At 42.9% G+C, this 20,230-nt stretch overlaps 1 protein-coding gene and 1 long non-coding RNA gene across 2 annotated transcripts in view; one reads left to right on the top strand and one right to left on the bottom strand.

Moving 5' to 3' along the window:
- SH3RF3 (SH3 domain containing ring finger 3) overlaps positions 1 to 20,230 on the bottom strand; it is a 234,894-nt gene that overhangs the window by 31,658 nt on the left and 183,006 nt on the right. Inside the window, exons 5-8 of the mRNA XM_085214906.1 lie at positions 11,940 to 12,040; positions 8,450 to 8,620; positions 4,652 to 4,899; positions 675 to 979 (exon numbers count right to left, since the gene is read on the bottom strand). Of these exons, the coding sequence (XP_085071032.1) occupies positions 675 to 979; positions 4,652 to 4,899; positions 8,450 to 8,620; positions 11,940 to 12,040 (825 nt within the window). The remainder of the gene's footprint in view (positions 1 to 674; positions 980 to 4,651; positions 4,900 to 8,449; positions 8,621 to 11,939; positions 12,041 to 20,230) is intronic.
- Positions 4,349 to 8,455, top strand: LOC109371114 (uncharacterized). The gene is made up of 3 exons (XR_014880751.1): positions 4,349 to 4,643; positions 6,342 to 6,524; positions 7,228 to 8,455. It is a non-coding gene; the product is annotated as an uncharacterized LOC109371114 (long non-coding RNA).

The raw sequence follows: 20,230 nt of genomic DNA, 5'->3' as shown, positions 1-20,230 counted from the left end.
TCCTACAGCAGTATAAACCAGGAGTGTGATTCCAACAGGCCATTTCATCAGTGGGTTCTGCTAGACAGCATGGAGGTAAGTCCCATCAGATAAATGGAAGCCATTAACCCAAGGAAAACATCTGGTGAAAGCATAAACCCAAAAGGCAGAGCGCTGAGAGCAGCTTTACACGCTGGCTCTGCTCAGCCAGGTGTATCATGGCTGCCAGGGCTGGCTCCTGCAGGGCTGGCCTACTGCATGCTGCAGTGAGACACTTCTGATGCCTTTCTCCCTGCTCCTCTGTGCCACAGCAATGACATTTTATGCAAGAAATCCAGATATTTGCAAAGTAGTAAAACAGCTCAGATTTCTCACACATTTCTGTAGGCAGCTTTAGCCGGTTTCTATCACCTGATGTAATTTCTGCCATGTTGCTTGGCAGATTGCTTGTGGCTTGGCCATCTCTTCTTGAGACCTGAGAGCCTGTTACAATATCTTTCCACAAACCTGTGAGAACTGGATGCTGGTTATCAGAATAGCCAAATTCAGCAGGAGAGCAGCTCTGCTCACTTCTCATCCTGGAGGGCAACACAAGAGCAGTACCAGGGAGGGGTGGGGAAAGGACAAAGAGTGGAAATAACCCGTGGCACAGCAGGTGATTAGATCCCACTTCTGCCCACAACAGCAGCCTTTACCTTCTCGTTTTTCCTCTCTTCGGCCTTGCCAGCAGTGCTGGGGCTTGCAGGGCCACCCAGAGGTCCGCTGCCTGCCTCACCATTGAGGTGGGCTGCGCTGACGTTGGGCGGTGTGATGGCAGCTGCGGCAGAGGTGAGGGGGATGAGGGGCCGGGTCCCCGGCGTGGGCGGCTGGTGGCTGTGCTGCGGGGAGATGGCAGAGTGAGGCCGGATGGTGGTGGCCGGCAGGCGGGAGGGTGAGCTGGGCGTCCGCAGTGGTGAGACCGTGGCGGTGGGACGCTCCGGCGCTGGCACCGCGGGGTGAGCTGTGAAGGGAGGTCAGAGCATGGTTAGGTCCCCACCGTGCTGCCCAGACTCACTGCTAAAAGGATGCTGGGGGCTGATGGAGACCTACAGCGCTTAGACTGCACTGAGGATACCTGAGCCTGAATGTATTCTTGGCAAAATCCTAGAAATCCCTTTCCCAGCTGCAAAAGGTCTGTCTGTGGTCACCAAAATGGCTATTCCTCCCTACTGCTGCCAGAGGGCTAGTCTTGCTATGCATCCCCACGCTCAGAAATAATTCATAAGTCAAACTGATTTTTTTAAATACATAATCTCACTTCATCTGAGCTGTTTTCCAAACTGGCAAGACACCCTCCTAATGCTGCTGTTAACTCCCTGAAATGCTAGGGGGCATTAAAGCATGGGGCCTAAAGAGTTAGCCTGCATGATCCACGATGACCCTACAGAAGGCAATTACAAATGAAGGTCTCTTGTTTCAGCCTTAACAAAATGATCAGCGGCACAACACTGAGCTGTGCAAGATAAATTAAACAGGAATCCACAGGAGACTTTCTGAGATCAGCCTCATCTCTGCCAGCAAGGTCCCTTAGAGACTGTGCAGTGCCTTTTAGTCTAGCTTGCCCTTATGAGCACACCCTGGCTGTAACCATTAGGAACCTGAACCGGTGCTCAGCTGTTTAGTGACCATGACTCACTGCTGAGGTTACCTCTCCAGGGATTTGTGAGCCTGTTGCATGGCCTGTGTTTCAGAAACATGACGAAGCTCTAGGCCCTTTCCCACAATGATGTTTCCTTTGACTTCCACATTGGTTGACCGCTTAGGTGTAATCTACTTACACTTCAGGTAGGTACAGAGCAGAAGCTGAGTACACACTCAGACATTCCCCCATTTAAATGATTCAATAGTAGAACTGGCTGGCAAATTCCCATTTCACATTTCAAAGTTTCATAATCTGATTTAGTTCTGTACCAGTGCGACATTTGAACACTTTTACACTTTTCTGAGCACAACCTATTGGCCTCTTCTGTTGGTCAGGGCATCTACCTAGAATGAGAAAGCACACAATCTAGTCAATGGGCACTCACTTTGCTTCCCTCCTTGTTTTTGTTGCGGCTTTCTGGATGAAGTCCAAATTACCATTCCCAACAAAAAGCTTTATTTCAACAAGCCAAATTTCTTTTACCAAGACAATTGCACTGATCTGTGGATTCCTTAATTCATCTAAAGGATACATTTTAACACGGGACCAAAAGCAGCTATTGGAGTTTACTCAATCTATAACTAAGCAACAATGCTAGAACAACTGAAACCACTATTTTTTTTGTTTCTATAGTTAACAACAGTACCTATTACCAGGGATTAAAATGACAAGGAGTGTCATTTGTCACACTGACTACCAGCTGGGTACTCATGTGGTTGGGAGGAAATTTAATCCTTCAGCTTTATGCCAAATAATGCTGAACCTGATGGGCAAGAAATCATCAGATTAGCACCTCTGAAGTTTACGTGTTTCTCCCTCGCAGGAACTCTGATCCTAGACATTTCTTTTTGTTAATGTTGTTCATAGAAAACCAACAAAACTATCATTAACTGGTCTTAATCTTGCAGTGATTTTAGATGTAGCATGAGAAAGGCAATAAAAGTTGTTATTAGAGACTCCTTTAAGGCTGTTCTTATTATTAGTTACCAATTCCTTTTTCCCTGTATTACCAAGAACACCTATTGGAAAGTGCAATCCATTTCTGGAGAGCCAGAGTACCACTGGTTATCTTGAACCGATTATCTCCTGATTTTCCTGTTTGAAGCTTGTGTAATGAGCAATCTCAGCTGCTAGAAATCTAATTTTCTGAGATGGTTAAGCTTGCAGGGTCAAGGTTTTGAACTACTCCTAAGAGAGAAATGGCTTTCCTAAATCTGAAGAAAAAGCACTGCAATGGAATTTCACAGTACTTATCTGGATGTGGAAGACTAATTTGATAATTATATTAGGTACATTAATTCTTTCATATAGTCCTCAGTGTTTATAAACACAAAGGAATGAGAAAGCAAGTAAGCCAGCAAAATAAAAGGCCTGAGAAAAATCAACTGTGAGCAAGGCTCTCACATTTTTTTTTCTGTAATTTCATCTTCTTACTGTTACAATGTATGCCTTTGCTCTGGGATCTCTGGATCTGGACTGTGCTGCATCAAACATGCTATTAATTAGCAATGCTCACTGAAGGCTATTTTTGTTCTACACCACTCATATTTCATTTTGGGTGTATTCCTACATTAGTGGCCTTGTGCAAAATTGATTTGTTACTCATACATATTGCAAGCCAACAGAAAACGTGATTTGAATACTGTGCCAGCTTGCTTCTCCTGGAAGGCTTCTCAAAAAGGGAATGTGCATTACCTCATCCTGCAGGACTTTAGAGACCTTCTTGAGGGGCAGTGGTCCACTGTATATATGTATCTATCAGTCTATATATCACTGCATATATATATATATCAGTCAGGACATATGTTGTGAAGAAAAATACTTCAGGGGAGCCCACCTGCCTGTCTGCATGGGCACAGGATGCACTGGGAAGCTCCCAGAAAGTGAGCTACCAGAGATGCTCTCCCTTAGCACCCTGCAAGCCCTGCACAAGACGGGACATTTTTGCCTTTGTACTGCAGGAGCAGAAGGGCTTTTGATAGTGTGTCTTGAGGGGAAAGCAGCAGCCCTCTAAACTACACAAAAAGAGAATAAATAGATTATCCCCCAGTGCGATATGGCTGGCATGTGAAGTCCTGCTGATGTTTGCTGAGCAGAAGGAGCTTGCTCTGTTCCAGATTCAGATTCACGTGTATTTGATTACATTTTCTTGTCTTTGGCCTGTACTGTGCAGGAAGTGAAATTAGATGGTCACACTGGTCCCTTCTGGCTTCAAAAGGCATGAATTCATGACTTACACTACACTATATTGCTCATTTGGGTTTGCTTCATTTTGTATCAAAGACCTCAGTCTCACAGCCTTTGCTGATCTGCCTTTGTAAACACTGTGGCTCACATCCCTATAAAATATCAGAAACAAAATGTTTTAAATTTTTCTGTGAAGTTCCACCGCAGGATTTACTTTTACTTTATTCAACATCAGAGCTGCTTAACATCAGGGAAGAGGGAATAAATTGTGCTCCAGAAAATTGTGCCATACATCAAAAAGGAAACCCAGAAAGAACAGAGCCCCCCTGGCGTGAGAAGCTCTTATTCTCGTTCCAAAAAGGTGGCAGTATTTTTCAGATCTCTCGCTCTATCACTAACACTAAGTCCCCTTCTGCCTAATAAATACCTTTCATCCCTGCAGCCCAATGAAATGCTTCTTAATTTTAAGATGTGTGTTCCTCGCTCTGTGATACGGGCAGTATTTCTCAGTCAGCGTGCCAACCGGACTTGGGACTGCTAATCTCCTTAGTATGCAGGGTGCTTGCTTTTGCTCAGATAAACTGAATAAATATTTGTAAACACCATAATCTATTTCAGCTGTAGCAACAGAACAATCTGATAAACACAACGCGGTTCCCAGAGATCAATAGAAACCTATAAATATTACAAGCAAATAAAGCACAGTCTATTCCACGCGGAGCTGTGCTGGAAGTGGTGAAAGCAAGCTGCGGGGATGGGCAGCCTGGGGAGGCTGTGGAGGCTCCTGCAGGAACACGTACGTACCCATCTGCATGGCGCTGCGGGTCTGGTTGGCGGGCTGCTGTGCCGAGTACCTCAGGCAGTTGTTCAGCTGCGGAGAGGCTGCCTGTAGCTGGGGATGCGTCTGAGGAGTTGTGATGGGGACGGCTGGCCTGACAGCAGTGGCGGTGGCGTGCACGGCCCCAACAGGGTGGATGGATCCTGGGACTCCTTTCGGGGCCTGAGCTCCCCCGGCTGCGCTGGTTCTGGGCTGCCCGGCTCCCACTGGCACCCTGTGTGGAGATGGAGATCACAGATCTCGACAGCTGGGCACCACGCTGATGGGCACCCCCAGTTACTCAATGTGGTACTCCCTCAAGTATTAAGCTGAGCTTTATTTGTATCTTCACGGGACACACAATAAGTACATCGGAGGACATTTTTACCCCCTCATCCCATGTGAAGATGAGTAGGGTGAAAATAGAAAAGATAATTTTTCCAACCAGTTTTTTTCTTAGGCCATGCTTCTGTCTATATAATTTCACCTGAAAATGCAAATCTAAATTCAGAAGAAATTAGTATCTCCCAAATGCTGTTTTATGGGCCAGAAGCTATTTTACAGGCAATAATGGAGCAATAATTAAAACAGACTTGGAGATCTTCCTTGGGGCCGAAACTGCATAGAGCCTCACAGATGGAAAACAAGATGGAAAGCAGCAAATTGGCGTGTGGCTTTTGAAGGGGACTGAAAAGCAGCAGGCTTGGCAGGGGTGGGCTTGCCTGAGCTCCTTTGCTTTATCTGTGAGCTTTGCTTTGCCTCCTGAGCTTTACCTGTGCAATCAGCCCTAGCTTAGACTTGCTAAGAAAATAGAAAAGGCAAAAGACTGCAGCTACCCTTACTGGGAAAGAAATTTGACAATAATTGGCCCCTCTTTTCCTGCTATCTTAAGCTGCATGTATAACTTTTCTCTCGTCTGAATGACCATGAAGACCTCAGCAGGGAGGAACGAGGCCATGCAGTGAGTTCAGTCTAAATCACTTCTCATTCCTCTTACCATTGAGCTAGAAACTCTCTGACCAGGGCAGGAGGACAGCAATGGACAAACTCGCTTGCTGCTCAGCAGCTCTTGCTGAGTTTCTTACTCAGGTTTCTCAGCAATTTCCCAGCAGGAGACACTATGAAACAGAGGTATCATTCTGTGCTGTCCTCTTCTATTTGGCTGCTCCATGTGCCAAGGGCCTCCACCAGCCAAGGGCAGCAAAGGGGATATGATGCAGAACAAATTATGGAGGAAATGGAAATAAGACATTGTAGGGTGTGAGCAAAGGAGGAGGATATAACAGACAGGGTAAAAGACCAACATATGGGGGTGGGATTGGAAAAAGTACTGGGGTCCCAAGCAGTTGTGTGGGAGAGGCAGGAAGAGGGAGTATGCTGAACAATCAGGTGCAATTCAGAGGATAAGATAAACTGGAGAAGCAACCCCAAGAAAAGACTGGAGGGATGAAGAGCGAAATTCTGATAGAGAGGCCAAAGCACAGGGTGGAAGATAAGGTTAGAATGTTTAGAAAACAGCTGTCTCCTCTGCCCCTTCTCTTAAAAAAGAAAAACACAGGAGGAAAAACACCGTGGTGTTGGTGTCACATGAAATCTAGACAGGGTTTGCTTGGATTACATTTTGCTAAATGTAATTCCTCTGATTTTTTTCTTCAAACTTTTTTCATCTGCTTTCAGGTAGGAAGAGGCTAGGAATCCCACCAAATGGAAATCTTGACTGTCACCTGCCTTGAAAAGCTGGCAGAATAGGAGCAAGGATCAGCTGGAACTGGCTTGACCATCTGTGCTAGATTGGGTTTGCCAGAAAAGGACACTTAGTAGTCCACTGAGGGCTGCCTTTGGGCAAATGTACACCAACAGGTACAAAAACTTCATATGTGACTGCAGTATTCCTGGGTGGAGGTTGGATATGGCAAAATATATCTTTCAGTCTACCTGGAGAGGCTTGCCCTTTTCTCACCATGCTTTCCTCACATGTGCTCTGACAGCTTGTAAATCTAGTTCACTCTTATTAAATTCGTGGTCAACTTCTTTTTCTTGGGTTTTGTAAGGAGTGGCAGAAAACCATGTACAAATCTAACTCTCTGCTTTACTGTCAAAATGAAAGGGAACAAAGCAAGTTTAAAGCGCAGCAAATAAGGTATTTTGTTGCTAGCAGATTTTTCTTGCTGTTCTCACTGACAGTGATTTACACAGAAACTTAATTAGTGCACAGGATCATAAATATAATCATAAAGCTGCTTTTGGGCTTTGTGGAAAGGACTTTTGCCCTTCAGCAGTTTTGTGTCTCGTTCTAGCTGTGACATGCTGCATTTAATAAAGTCTTGCTGATTCAGATCAACAACACTTCAGCACAAATCGCTTTACTAATTAAGAACTGAAGAGGCAAGGAGTGAAAGCTGCTGAGGGCCTCTATAAAATCAGGTAAATACATTTAGGTTGATGAGCAGTGAAGACCCCGTGAAGTAATGCCATTTTTTTTTTAAGGTAAAATGCAGTGTTAGGACTGTCAACAGGCTTAGTCATCATCTGTTCATCTGCTCTTTATTTTGTTCTTGCCCAGACCACATATTACAGACTTCAGACTTCATTTAAACTGAAGATGGAAGAAACCTGGACTAATTTTTGAAGATCAACACTCTCTGAGTGGTGGAGTACCTTTCTCTGCAGAGAAACAAAAGATGGGGGATTGTGTGCCTATGGGAGGATGCACTGACAGTGTGTGAGAAGAGATGAACTCAATTTGCAAACCCAGAGTTGCTCTAAAGGAGAGATGGGCACACACATGGCAGCGCTTGTCTGCAAGAAGCACATGTGATAAAGCAGTTGGGGACGCTTGTGAATTTTCTCCTCAGCTTTCAGACTATTTCAGAGCAGGGTATGGATCAGAAACACTCTGATTTGTTCTTTTCCAATACCAAATTCTGACAAATGGCTTTCCTCCACATACATGCTATTCTTTCCTTTTCTCATCCCATGCAACAGACAAGGGTAGTTAAAGTGAAACAATTTGCTGAACTCTTCTATCACTTCTGAACGCTAATGGTTCAAACATTAGTCTTGTTCTAAATGATCCAACAGCTGATTTCAGAAAAACAAAATATAGGTGAGGAGCTACTACAAAGCAAGCCACAAACATTCCTTGCTTTGTTTAGTCCTGTACATGACCAGTAGTTACAAAACAATGCAAAGTAAGTAGCAAATTGATCACAGAATCATAAAATCACTTGAGTTGGAAGGAACCTTTAAAGATCATCTAGTCCAACTCCCCAGCAATGAACAGAGACTCCACATCTACAGCTCAATCACATTGCTCAGAGCCCTGTCCAGCCTGGCCTTGAATGTCTCCAGGGATAGGGCATCCACTCCTCTATGGTCATCCAGTGCTACACCATCCTTATTGTAAAAAAAAGCCTTTTTTTTTCTTGTATCTAATCTAAATCTCTCCTCTTTTAGTTTGAAACCATCTCCCCTTGGCGTGTCACAGCAGGCCCTGCTAAAGACTCGTTTCCCTTCTATGCAATAATAAAAGCTGGGAACATCAGACTTTGTAAAGTTGGGGGTTGTAAATGCTGTCACCTAATGCAACTAGTTAAGTCTTCTGAGAGTGTGGATAACTGTTGCTGCACCAGCAAGTCATGTTACCCAAGTCTGCAATGGACTAGAAAATTTCAGGTATGGGGAACGTGATTTAAAAACAGAGCCACCCTGTTTTCAGCATCCTCCAGACACAGAATCCTTCCTACCCTATCTCAGGCACCTCCACCCTGGCTGGCAGTCCTCACCTGGAAACAGGTGTCACATAGTTCCCTGGGAAGACCCCAGACATGCCGCTCCTCAGAGACGTCCCCTTGAACCAGCCATCCTGGCACTTCTCAATGACCCGGTACATCTCGCCCTTGCGGAGCTCCAGCTCATCATTCTTCTGGGGCTTGTAGGCATACAGGGCCAGGTAGCTGTGGGGAGAGGTCACACAAAGAAAATGCAAAGCTGACATCAGCCACCACCTCAATTCCAGCCCCGTGGAGCAGAAAGTGAGCAGAAACACTGCTCTGAAGCAGTGCTTGAAAAGGGGCATCATTACAGCACAAGGAACAAGGAATGGCAGAGACAGATCAGCTGTGTGCTGAGACAATAAGGGAATAGCTAATGAGATTAAAGGGAGGGAGTAATTTAGAGATTAGCAAAGCAAACTTTCCACACGGGGTGCAACTGAAGCAAAACACTTCCACAAAGCATCACTCAGCTCAAGAATTTAGTAGCAATCTCAGAAGAAGGAGCAGTTGCAGTCAGTGCAACCAGGACCCAGGCAGGAACGCTTCTCAAAGTCTGGATGAACCATACATTCCTGTGCTTCAGGGTGTGAACCACCTCTACTGTCTGGATTTTCTGAAGAAGCTTTTTTCATGGGGAGGCTACCTCAAAGATGTTGAAGGCTGCTTTTCTTGCACTTTTCACTGTGCTACTTATGTTGGCTTATTGGGTTATAGAAACAACACACTGAACTGTTTTGATACAGTTTGGTAATACTTGTACTGTGTGGGCAAAGCAAAAAGTGACAGAGGCTGACATAGCTCAGTGGTAGAATTTGGCTGTGGACGTTTTGTATGCAAGTATACTCAAGAATTTAGTGCCAGTCCCACTACATAGAGCCTTTTATTTATTTAATTACAGCATTTATTTATTCCCTTTGTTCAGAATCTTCCTTTTTATCTCTTTTTGTTCTTCCGCTGCTACTTTGAGGACGTGTCTAATGTTGTGAAATGACTACAACTTAAAGTCCCTGAAGGTATTCTCTCTGCTTAGAGATATCCTTGTTGAAAATTAAGAATGACTGCTTGCACTTTGGGGAATAACAGGAAGTCTGGATAGGATAGCAAGAATGCACATGCAGAACAACACTTCCTTTGTAAACACCAATTTTTTTTTGGTACTGTCACCTTTATACAAATGCACAATGGGATTTCTGGTGATTCTTGATCAAGGTTGTACATTGAGTTTTGGGTTTTCTTTTGTCTTTGTGTTTGACAGGTACAGAGAGATTAGGACAAACTGGGAAACACTTATGGGAAGTGCATTTACACTACAAAGTGCAGCAGAATGCTCTTAGGTTCAGGGGTGGGTGAGAAGAGGTTTGCTGCCTAACTTATAGTTCCAAACCAGAGAAATAATGAAAACTATAACCACTGTGATTTTAGACTTGCAGCCAATAAAAATGATACATGACTTTTTACATTTGCTTTCTAGGAAGTATAATTGCTGAATAAATCCTGTTAGTTTTCCTGATTCTCCTCCTTTATGTCACCAGCAGATTTCCTTATTTTTATTCTGAAGGCAGTAAATAAATAGCAGTAATGAACAGAATATGAAATATTTGGTAACAGCTCCTTGGGGCATCCTTAGGCTGATGTGCCTGGCCATATTTACCATGTGCATGGGGTACAAAGACCTAATCAGAAACTGTATTTCACTAATCAACAGATGGGAGAAACCATCCTGCACATCTTTTGCTTAGTCTATATAATTAGGTGGTCCTGAGCAGGTCTGTTGTTGTTCACCTGAAGGAAAACATGAGGCTACATCTGAAGTGCAGAACATTAAAGTGCATCACCCTGACATGAAATAAGGTTACATGCTTCAGTGCTAATCCTTCAGCACAGGGTTCTGTTAGGACATAACGCAAAGTGCTGGGAACTGCACTTATTTGAGATAGCAAAAAGCACGGCTTCAACTTTACCTTTTACAATCACTGCTTAAATTTGGCTCATATTCAGGAGCTAGGGGTAAATCAGGGGTCAAGGACAGAACATTTTAGATGGTCACACTCACTTAGCCCTTTTCCCAAAGGACTGCATGTAATAATGTAATTTAACAGGTTGAGATACTGGAAGAAGGTTCAGAGAAAAATGCCCTAATGTGGATTCTAGACTGCTTTCTTTTGCAGCTGTCTCCAGCTCTCCTATGAGTTTCTTTCTGTTCTTCTTTGCAAATTCCCCCAACTCAGTTCCCTAAAAAAATCCTCCCCCAACTCAGTTCCCTAAAAATGTCTAAGAAAGAGCGCAGATCACAGTCTTGGCCTGGGGGAACAATTTGTGAGTCCAATTATAATGCAAAACTCCCATGGCCCTGTCCAGGACTGAGCTTCTCCAGGTCTGGTACAGCCTTCAGATAATGATAACTCCTTGGCTGGAGCTTGGCTTGTCAATGCAAAATGTCTGAGTGGATAATGAGGCTGCTTCTCAGGAGAGATGAGAAGAATAGAAGGGAGCAGGGGAGGGCTGCTGAGGCACAAGGGCAGAGGCACTGCCATAGAGCCAGGAATTGCTCTGATTCAGCAACTGAATATCAGAAATACTGCTGATTATGACACCATTTGAAATAAATTTTTGCCCGCTTGTGTGTCACATAGGCTCCAACTGGGTGTCTGCAGGGTGATGATGATCCCTCTCTGAGGGATACCCAGCGACATGTAGTACCCCACAGGTGTGCAGGCCTTACATTGGTACCCAAGAACAATTTTTCTTTTGCTCTGTTCCAACTGTACCATTCTCCTTAAAGCAGATTTCCTGTTATTTTAGAAGATAATTTCTGAATTCAGATACTATTTTACTCATTTAAAACAAAACAAAACAAAACCAAAAAACCCTAAAATACTGGTATGCTTGTGTATGTATCTATATAGTTCTACTGCTTACGTGAAGCATGTGTGATCAGAGGAAAGGGCTGAGAACTTTGACTATACAGATACCAAATTAGCCAATTGGACTGGAAGAGATTTATTATAACAAAGGCTATCACTCATTCTGTACCTAGTCAACCTTCTGTTTTTCCACACGCTATAACAAGCTCACATGCCCACGATACCCTTGTACTTTATATGTTAGTTTGATGCCTTTGCTGATGGCGCTGAAAAAAATGCAGATGGGTCACCTTTTCCTGGTTAACGATGAATGTATCAGATGTTTGATTACAGAGGACTACATCTTTCAAAGAGCTTTAGCTGAATGAAGGAGGAAGATTTTCCTTAGTTGAGAGGCATCCTTAACGGTGATTCATGTAGCTGTAAGAAATATAGCAGGAGTCTCAAAGAGAAAGAGAAGTCTTGCTTCTCACGATTCATTTTTCAGCTTCATCAGAGGCTGAGTTGTGTAAGAAATTGTGCTATCTCTCTTTTCAGTGCTCCTGAGCTGAGATTCATGCTTGCAGATTTCAAACACATGTACACATGCACATGATTGGAAACAAAGAGTTGAGTGAGATGAGCTGAATGCTTACATATTGAGGGGGAGCTGGACCTTCGGTGGTACTCCCTGATCTCCAATTATTGCACTTGTCCTGGGACCAGCCACCGTGGCTGTTCCAATCGAGGAGGAATCCTGAAAGTATACAAGAACATGCAAGGATTTAGGTGAAGCTCACTGTTACCTGAAACGGAAATGAAGGCGCACCATTTCTCAATTCACAGACTTCCTACTTTCATAATGCTGCATTAAAAAATTGTTTAGCCTTACACGTTCAGAAGCACATTTCTGACAGAGGGGATATTAGCTTATTAACTGCATTTCTACGTACATGCCAGAGAAAATCAGATGTAATCTGTGCGCAAACCTTAACTTTTAGGAAACAAAACTACTTGACTGCTCTGTAAAATCCGCTCAACATGTACATCTCTGCAATAGTAGCTTTTTTGGTAAAGGTATCCATTTCCCTCAATGGCTTGTTTTTTTCTCATTTTGTTAATGACTTATCCCATAAAAATTATTCCCATAATGGGGAAGAATATATTATTGCATTTCCAAAACGTAGTCACATCTCTGTATATGGTTCTTGTCCTGAGCAATACTCTCCTTATTAGAGACAGGTGACAGCTTAACCCAGAACAGGAGAACCTCTGAATGGAGAAATTATGCTCTACTTTTACCATAGCGAATAAACCACCACTCTCATACAGAGAACCAGGCAGGTACATTTTCCAGCTACTGATGTTGAAAGGCAAATCTGAGTGTGATAATTCCTCTTTCAAAATTTAATGCTGAGCTAAAATATGTAGGGCAAACTCTTTTGAGTTGTCTCACCAAAGTTCCTATTCATCTATGTCAAAAATGAATCCTGCTCAGAAACTTACTCTGAAATAATGACAAGGGCTGTAGCAACATATCTTTGCTTCAAATATACGGCAGAGCTAGATTGATGGGACGTGCAATAGTTTACCTGAGCAAAAGATTATTTTTGTAAGTCCAGCCAAATGCTGGATGCACATCCATACGTAGAATGGATCTACAAATCCTAGATTTATGTACAAACTGCAGGTTCAGACAGAGCCTCTTCCATACAGCAAAGATTCTGAGCGGTTCACAGACCTCCAGTGCAGCATTTTTCTTTCTAAATGCTATCTAGCAAACAGTAAATTTTGGTCTATTTTAGGAACAGAAACACAGAGACATTTCTTTGCACTTACAAATGACACTGAATTAAACCAAGACACACACTGCTACTTAATTAAAGGATTTCAAGGTCACCTCATTCCAGAGAAGCCCACATAATTATTACAGTGTCATGTCTTGATATTTCATTGTTAATTTATATTGCTTTGCTGAATATTAACACAATATCATTAAGAAATCAAGCAGTGAAATATGAAGACTCTGCTCTGTGACTCCCCAGCTTTTGGCAACAAGCAGCAAGCTGTCTCCTCTCTCACAACATCCACACTCAATCATGAAGTTGTAGTGACAAGTACATCTCCTTTTTCTCATTATTTCCCCACTTTCTGGCTGCACATTCAAACAAGGAAGATTCCAGGCAGCTCTTAGCCCTGTGTGTAAAAGTAAGTATTCTTTCTAACTCTGCATCTAAGGCTCTATTAATCCTCCCTGTCACATCAGCGAGGTAGTAACAACCCACCAAAAAATGTAGGCATAGCTGGGGCATGATCCCTCACTTGTTTTGAGCTTGTTAATGAGAAGCATGCTGGGCAGAAAGGCAGAGTACATGGGAAATCAACTGGAGCAAAATTCTTTGCGTTGTACCACCAGCGTGTGTCTTATGGGAGCTACATGAATTGCCTCCAAGAGATCTGCTATCCTCCCCTTAGATCATTCAGCCCTCTCTCTGCACACCTCTGCTCAATCCCGGAGAGCAGCAGCTGTGTTAGCATCAGCCATTTGCTTGTTTTTGCTGAAGGTGGTGGCTACTGCAACATCATTGCTGAAAGCACGAGCCTAGATGCTTTTTATTTTACTATTATGCTTGTGCCAGCATACAGTCCTAGGGATTAAGACATAATTGTCAATGTTGCTTTCTTCCCTTGACCAATTCCGAAGAAATCAGCATAGCCCTGTGTGTTTTCTATCCACTTGATTTTTGGTTTCTTGCCTGTTGTCTGTTACTGTAATACTGCTGCACCTGGTGCTGCTGCCTTGGACCCTACAAACTGCTCATTTTTGCCACTTTGCTCAGCCTAGTATCATATGCATCTGAACTCTAAATCAGCGCCTGCTTCCTGATTGTGGTTCAATTTTTCTATAGCTGCTCCCTCCTGCAGGTTTGACATGATGGGGTTCTTGCCAGTCTGCCTATGTTCCAGCTTCTCATCATCAAGTTTTACTCTGCAGGGCCCAATGGCCTTCCACAGTGCTGAATCCAGCTCATCTGTTCGTGTCTTGGCGTTGCCTTTCAGACAAGTACTGTTCTCAGCAGCTCCATGCACCCCATGCTCTGTGATGAGTTCTCTCAGTGGCTGCCTGATTGCTGCTACGTGCCTGAAAGTTCACTGCTTTGCATTTACAGCCCCTGACACAGTTGGTGAAGGCTTTCTAAGCTTCCTCTTTCAGGCTCCCCATTCTCTGTTTCATTTATAACTAGTAAGTTCTAGTTCATATTACAAGATACAATCCTGCAAGATAGTTTTGCAAGATAATAATTGCGAGAAGATTAGTAGACACTGTCTACTGTGAGAGACTCAGCTATTATTTCCTCACACTTTTGATTACCTTGGCTAGAAGTTTAACTTTCTGCTTCCCCTGTCCATAGTTTTATGTGGGTCTCTGCAGCTGCAGTGGCAGCTCTCCTGGAGCATACAGAGGGCAGCAGGACTGTTTTCCTCCTACATTTAGCCCTACAGCCAGGTTGTACTTTCATTATCATGATCTAAGGAACAAGGTTCTAAACATGCCCTCCTTTCCTCTTCATCTGCTCAGGGGAATGGGAATCTGAGACAACACTCTGATTTTTTTTCTGTATTGGATAACCTTTGGGAAGTCTGCGTACTGATCAATCCTTTCTGATAGCACAGACATTACACAGAGTAGGCCCCCAACACTGCAGAATTGGGATATTCGTCCTTCCCGTACCTCTGATGATTGCTGTCACTAGGCCTTAATGAGAGGAGATGTTTCTCACAGTCAGGTTTTTAAGAGGCTCTAATAAAAACAGGCACCTTGCAGAGTTTGCTCAGTGAGGCACTAAGAAGTACTTCTCTGACCAATTCCCACAGATTTTAGTGCAACCTAAGTAATAGAACTCATTTCTGAAAATGCCTTCTAGTGGCCCTCTGTATCCTTATGAGCCTTTAATGCCTTTAAATGCTTGGCTGCTGAGCTTCCAGATGATGTCTGCTGTGCAATCACACTTCTCATGAGGAGGATATCTACCTAGTGCACAGACTAGAAAGCAAGAATTATGGGGAGCTGTTGATGGGATTGGGATTGTTTAGTCTGGAGAAGAGGGGACTCAGGGAAGACCTCATCACTCTCTACAGTCGCCTGGAAGGAGGCTGTAGCGAGGAGGGTGTCAGTTTCTTCTCAGGTGGTAAATGATAGGATGTGAGGCAATGGCTGCCTGTGTCTCTGGGGGAAATTTTGATTGGATGTCAGGAATAATTTCTTCACAGAGATGATGGTCAGGCATTGGAAAGGACTGCCCAGGGAAATGGTGAAGACCCCAGCCTTGGAGGCACTGAAGAGATGTGTGCACACAGGGATACAGCTTAGTGGTGGGACTGAGCTTGGTGGCTGCATTTGGTGATCTTGAGGGTCTATTCCAACCTCAATCATTCTATGATTGTATGATGTGCTGCAGAGTTATGCCACTGCACCCTGGAATTCTAAATGTTGAGTAGAACTTCCATCTGACTCAATACAGTTTTTAGATACTTAAATAAATAATGGCACTGTTTGGGTCACATCCAAAATGAAGAGACCCACAGCTAGCTGACAAAACTGAAGTTTCCAGATGACTGTGCAGGCCAGGGGTCAACATTTCCTGATGGGAATGAATAGTGCAACTTTCACAGAAGCTACTGCGACAAGCCTAAGCTCAGATGAGTCTCATTCCTCCTCCAGCTGATAAGTGTTATTTACAAGAGAACTACAGGAACATCAAAACAAATCATATTTTAATGTATATGTAATGATATAGTTCTATTACACTTTATAGCATATACTCCTGAGTAAATAATGCACTACTGAGATGTTGTTGCCTCTTGTGTCAGGTCTGACATATATTTAAAAACAACCAGACAGGCAAAACATTACTGACAAGCCCACAGAGATCAGGAAATTAAAGGTAATAACTGCTCATCCAGGCTGGAAGTGCATTTCAAATTCATTCCCTTTCTCTCTTTATATTCACACCTCTGTGAAAGCAGAAGGATTAGTACTCTGGACTTCCAGCATAAACCATCCTTTTTCTCTCCCTTATAGATTCACTTTAGATTCCTACTAGTACTTTGAGGCCATGTTTGTTGTATAATTTGAAAAGACGTAGTGCCTGCAGGGATTAGGGAAGTGTCTTGCAAAAGCACAGGACTCGGTCTTGGAGGGGAATAGAAGCTGTGAAGACAATGATAAAAGTGGGAACAGGGTACAGGAATACTGCAGTTTGCAGCAGCCTTCATGGAAAAAAAAATTGCTGCTGCAATCGTGTGAATGTTCTATCATCAAGAAAATCACCAACCAGAAATCTCTATTTTGACTTCAAAGCAAATCCAGCACTGTCTCACCACAGGGCACTTATCACATTCATTAATTCACAGGGAAATTTCTTTTAATGTCTTGAATGCATATTTACAGCTTACTTAGAATTTCTCTTTAGTATTACTTTATAATAAGAGAAAAACATTCAAACATTCAACTCACATAGGCTGATGTACTGTCCTCTGCAAATACCACAAAAATAGGCTAATGGTCTTTAAGATTCCTGTGACTCATTTCTCTAATTCACTTGACTCCATAAAACAATGACTGTGGCAATCACTCTGGGCCTTAATGTTCCCAGAAATAATGTATAAGTACTTAATGCATGGTGGTGCCACCAAGTATTGATGGAAAGCGTTACACGTAAGACCAAGTAGCCTCATCAAATGCTAATTACCACAGCAGGAGCTGAAACAGACTTTCCAACTCTGAAGTAAGACTTTTTCTTCCCTAATGGTATGTGTGTAAAAAATAATAATATATCCATGAACAATGGCAGCTGCAGCTGCATAAATAGCTGCATAAATTTCCAGTTTCTTCCTGCAAAAACTGGAGCTAAATTTATAAAATTCAGTATTTATGGAGGGGTTCTTACAGTGTGTATTGATGGCTGTGGATGGTGGTCAGGCTGCATATTATACCATCCTGTTGGCCCTGATTATTTTTTGGCTCCTAATACTTAAAAATTCTAGAGCATGTCTTCTGTGAATAGGTCACGGTTATGAAGAGAGCTGGAGAAGTCACACAAATGTATTCCTGGAGCTTCCAACATGCTGCAGTCTAAAAACGGTTGTGAATTGGAGAGAAAAACCCAAATATTTTTTGGCACCTTCTTCCAAATATTCCTCTGACATCACCATCCATAAGAGCGCTGATTATCCTGCTTTGCAGCTTTTCAGTTCCCCCAGTTGAGGCCTAATTAAGCATTATGTGAATGAGTACCAAGAGAATTATATTTTATTCAGTCTTTTTTTCTCTCAGAATAACCCTTTCAGCACCAGGCGCTGGTGTCTAGCTCTCCTCCCTGGGGCTTTAAATGGTTTTACAGCAAATAGGTTCTCACAATTTTGGGATCAAGCAACATAAAAATTCAAAGGCAGAAAGACAGGGAAGACAGTGAAGGCTTGACCTCTAAAAGATGTTAATTTAATCCCAAGTTCATAATTATCCTCTCGATAATTGAAAAACAAGCTTATCAGGATCCTGTGCAATGGCTCCTGTAGTCAGTTCTTCTTCAGAGAGATGGTAGTGGTAAACAAGTAAACAAAAATCCCACACAAACAAGAAGGGAAAATACACTCTGTGGTCACTTCTGCTAAAATGTCATGCGTGTGCACACAGAGTGTGTTGGACGGACAGTGCTTTGTGTTGTAGTGCAAATACCAAGAGAGAGACTTGCTTGCTCTTGAGTCTTCCAAATCAGCAGCTGACTGGCAGGCAGCGTGAAGCCTTGGGATTACCCCTGTGCAAAAATGATTTTAGTGGTAAAGTGTTTTTGGGTTAGTACCCTGAGGAGTAGCTGGAAAGAAAAACAAACTTGTTTTTGTTTTACAGGCAAGAGGATTTCATGCACAGTTGAATAAATGCTCTTCTAAAGCTCAGCCTTCTTTGCTTTGATTCAGTCAAAAATTAGATTTTGTGGTTCCTGAAAAATCTTTCCAAATGTATTCATGATGAGACAAATTACAGGATAAAGAGACCACATTGTCTCACACTGGTAGGGAATTGTGCTTTGATCTGGATCCTCAGTAGCTTATGTAATCAGTCCATAGATTTAGTCAGCTCACGTGTCTCACTTCCAGTCATTTTGACAAATAATGTAATATATCCTAATATACAGAGTATATTTAAATTAGTATTATTAGCATTTATGTACGCTATTAGTAGCATACAAAATGCAGCTTGCATGCCTGCCTGAACTTCTGCTTAAAAAACTCAGTTCCTCCCAACCTCCAAAGCCCTACAAGAAGAGCTCTCAATGAAGTTATTTAAAATGAAGATGCAACAAATAGGCAATGTTTGGCTCCAGCTGGATGCAATTCATGGTAGAACTGCGACTATATGAAAATTAGGAAACAATGTAGGTTAGATTTCAGCAAAGTCTTACACTGCTTTCATGACATATGTAGATCCAAATAACAGAAACACAGGTCAGACCAACTAATATTACTTCTTTTGTCATTCTGACCAGCGCAGACTCTTGAGATGGCTGCCATTTGTTTCAGCTGTCTAAATGTCATTTCTGGATGTACAGTCCATTGTCATCTGCAGCCAACAGCAGAGCAGGTTGGATACAATTTGGACTCCAGACCAAAGCTGAAAAATACATGACTTTCTCTTCTTTTCTCAGAGCCTGTTAGACACTTGAAAATGAAAGGTTCATAGTCTCTGGATTTTAAATATAATCTGTATGCTGCTCATGGCCAGCACATTTAGGCTATCAGCCAAGGCTCAACCAGAGTTCTGCTATTACATTTTCTCAGTTAAAATCCAGCGCTTCTAAGTAACTGATAAGGAGTCACACTTCCAAATGATTTATACAGGGAGACACTTCAAGGAAGATTTTTCATTTCAAATGCTGTTGCTGCTTGGGACTGGGAATGTGCAAGACATTGTTCTCAGCTTTTCCTGAACACGTGGCCTCTGGTTAGGAGCCCATTCTGACATCCACAGATACAAGCAGATTTCCTGTGCATAGTGATGAGTTGTTCGAAGTATGCGCACAAGTTCCTCCTGCCAGGAGCATCCTTTCTTCCACTCTCAGCTGCTGTCCTGGTGTGCACACAGTCACGCTTCATTATTCATGAGAAGCGTTTTCTGCTGAAAACAAGGGTGTTTGGTGTGCTACTGACCTCTGACCTTTCCAAACAGCAGGGACGAATAATTCATAAGGAGTGCAAATGGAAGCAGGACAAGCCACCTGAGGCCTAGGCATGATTGCTGTCTGGGGGGACTTTTCCTGCTCTCCTGGGAGTCTCGGTTACGAGCATCTCCTCTGCGCCCGTAACCTAATTCAGCTTCTGCTCCATCACAGGCATCTCACACCTTCAATAAGCACCCACGATGGGACATTCTGCACAAGGGACTGACGCTATCACCTTTCAGATGGAGGTTTTGTGAGTGACACTTGGCAAGCAACAAAAAGCACAGAACAAATTTGGCTGCAAGCAAAATGAAGATCCCAACATCACCTCTTTGAAAAGAAATGCTTTGTGTCTTGACTACTGTGATTACCCAGTCACTGTTTTATCCATCTGAAGTAGACTGAAGTTGATCCTGCTTTAGAGCATTCCTAGGTACGCAGCCAATGAAGATATCTTTTAGACTCTCAAAATGCATCTTGGATATTGGGAAGCTGTTGACTAGATATTGCTTAAAGAACGATGACTGTATTATCAAAATCCTGTAGTCTGCAATTATTGAACTAATAATATGCAGAAGTGCTACAGAGCCTAAGATTTCATACTATGGTCTGCACGTCAGTGCTAAGATGCAGAGCTCTGTGCCCTCCTGAAGAAGCAGGAGGCTTATTATAGCCTAACAACTCATAAAAACAGAAAACATGTCAGCTCTGCATGAAAGTCTGGTTCC

This window comes from Meleagris gallopavo, chromosome 1 (genome assembly GCF_905368555.1).
Source record: "Meleagris gallopavo chromosome 1, MGAL_WU_HG_1.1, whole genome shotgun sequence".
Lineage (NCBI taxonomy): Eukaryota > Metazoa > Chordata > Aves > Galliformes > Phasianidae > Meleagris > Meleagris gallopavo.
Note: the sequence above shows the minus strand (reverse complement) of the source record. Positions and strands in the feature narration are given on the sequence as shown.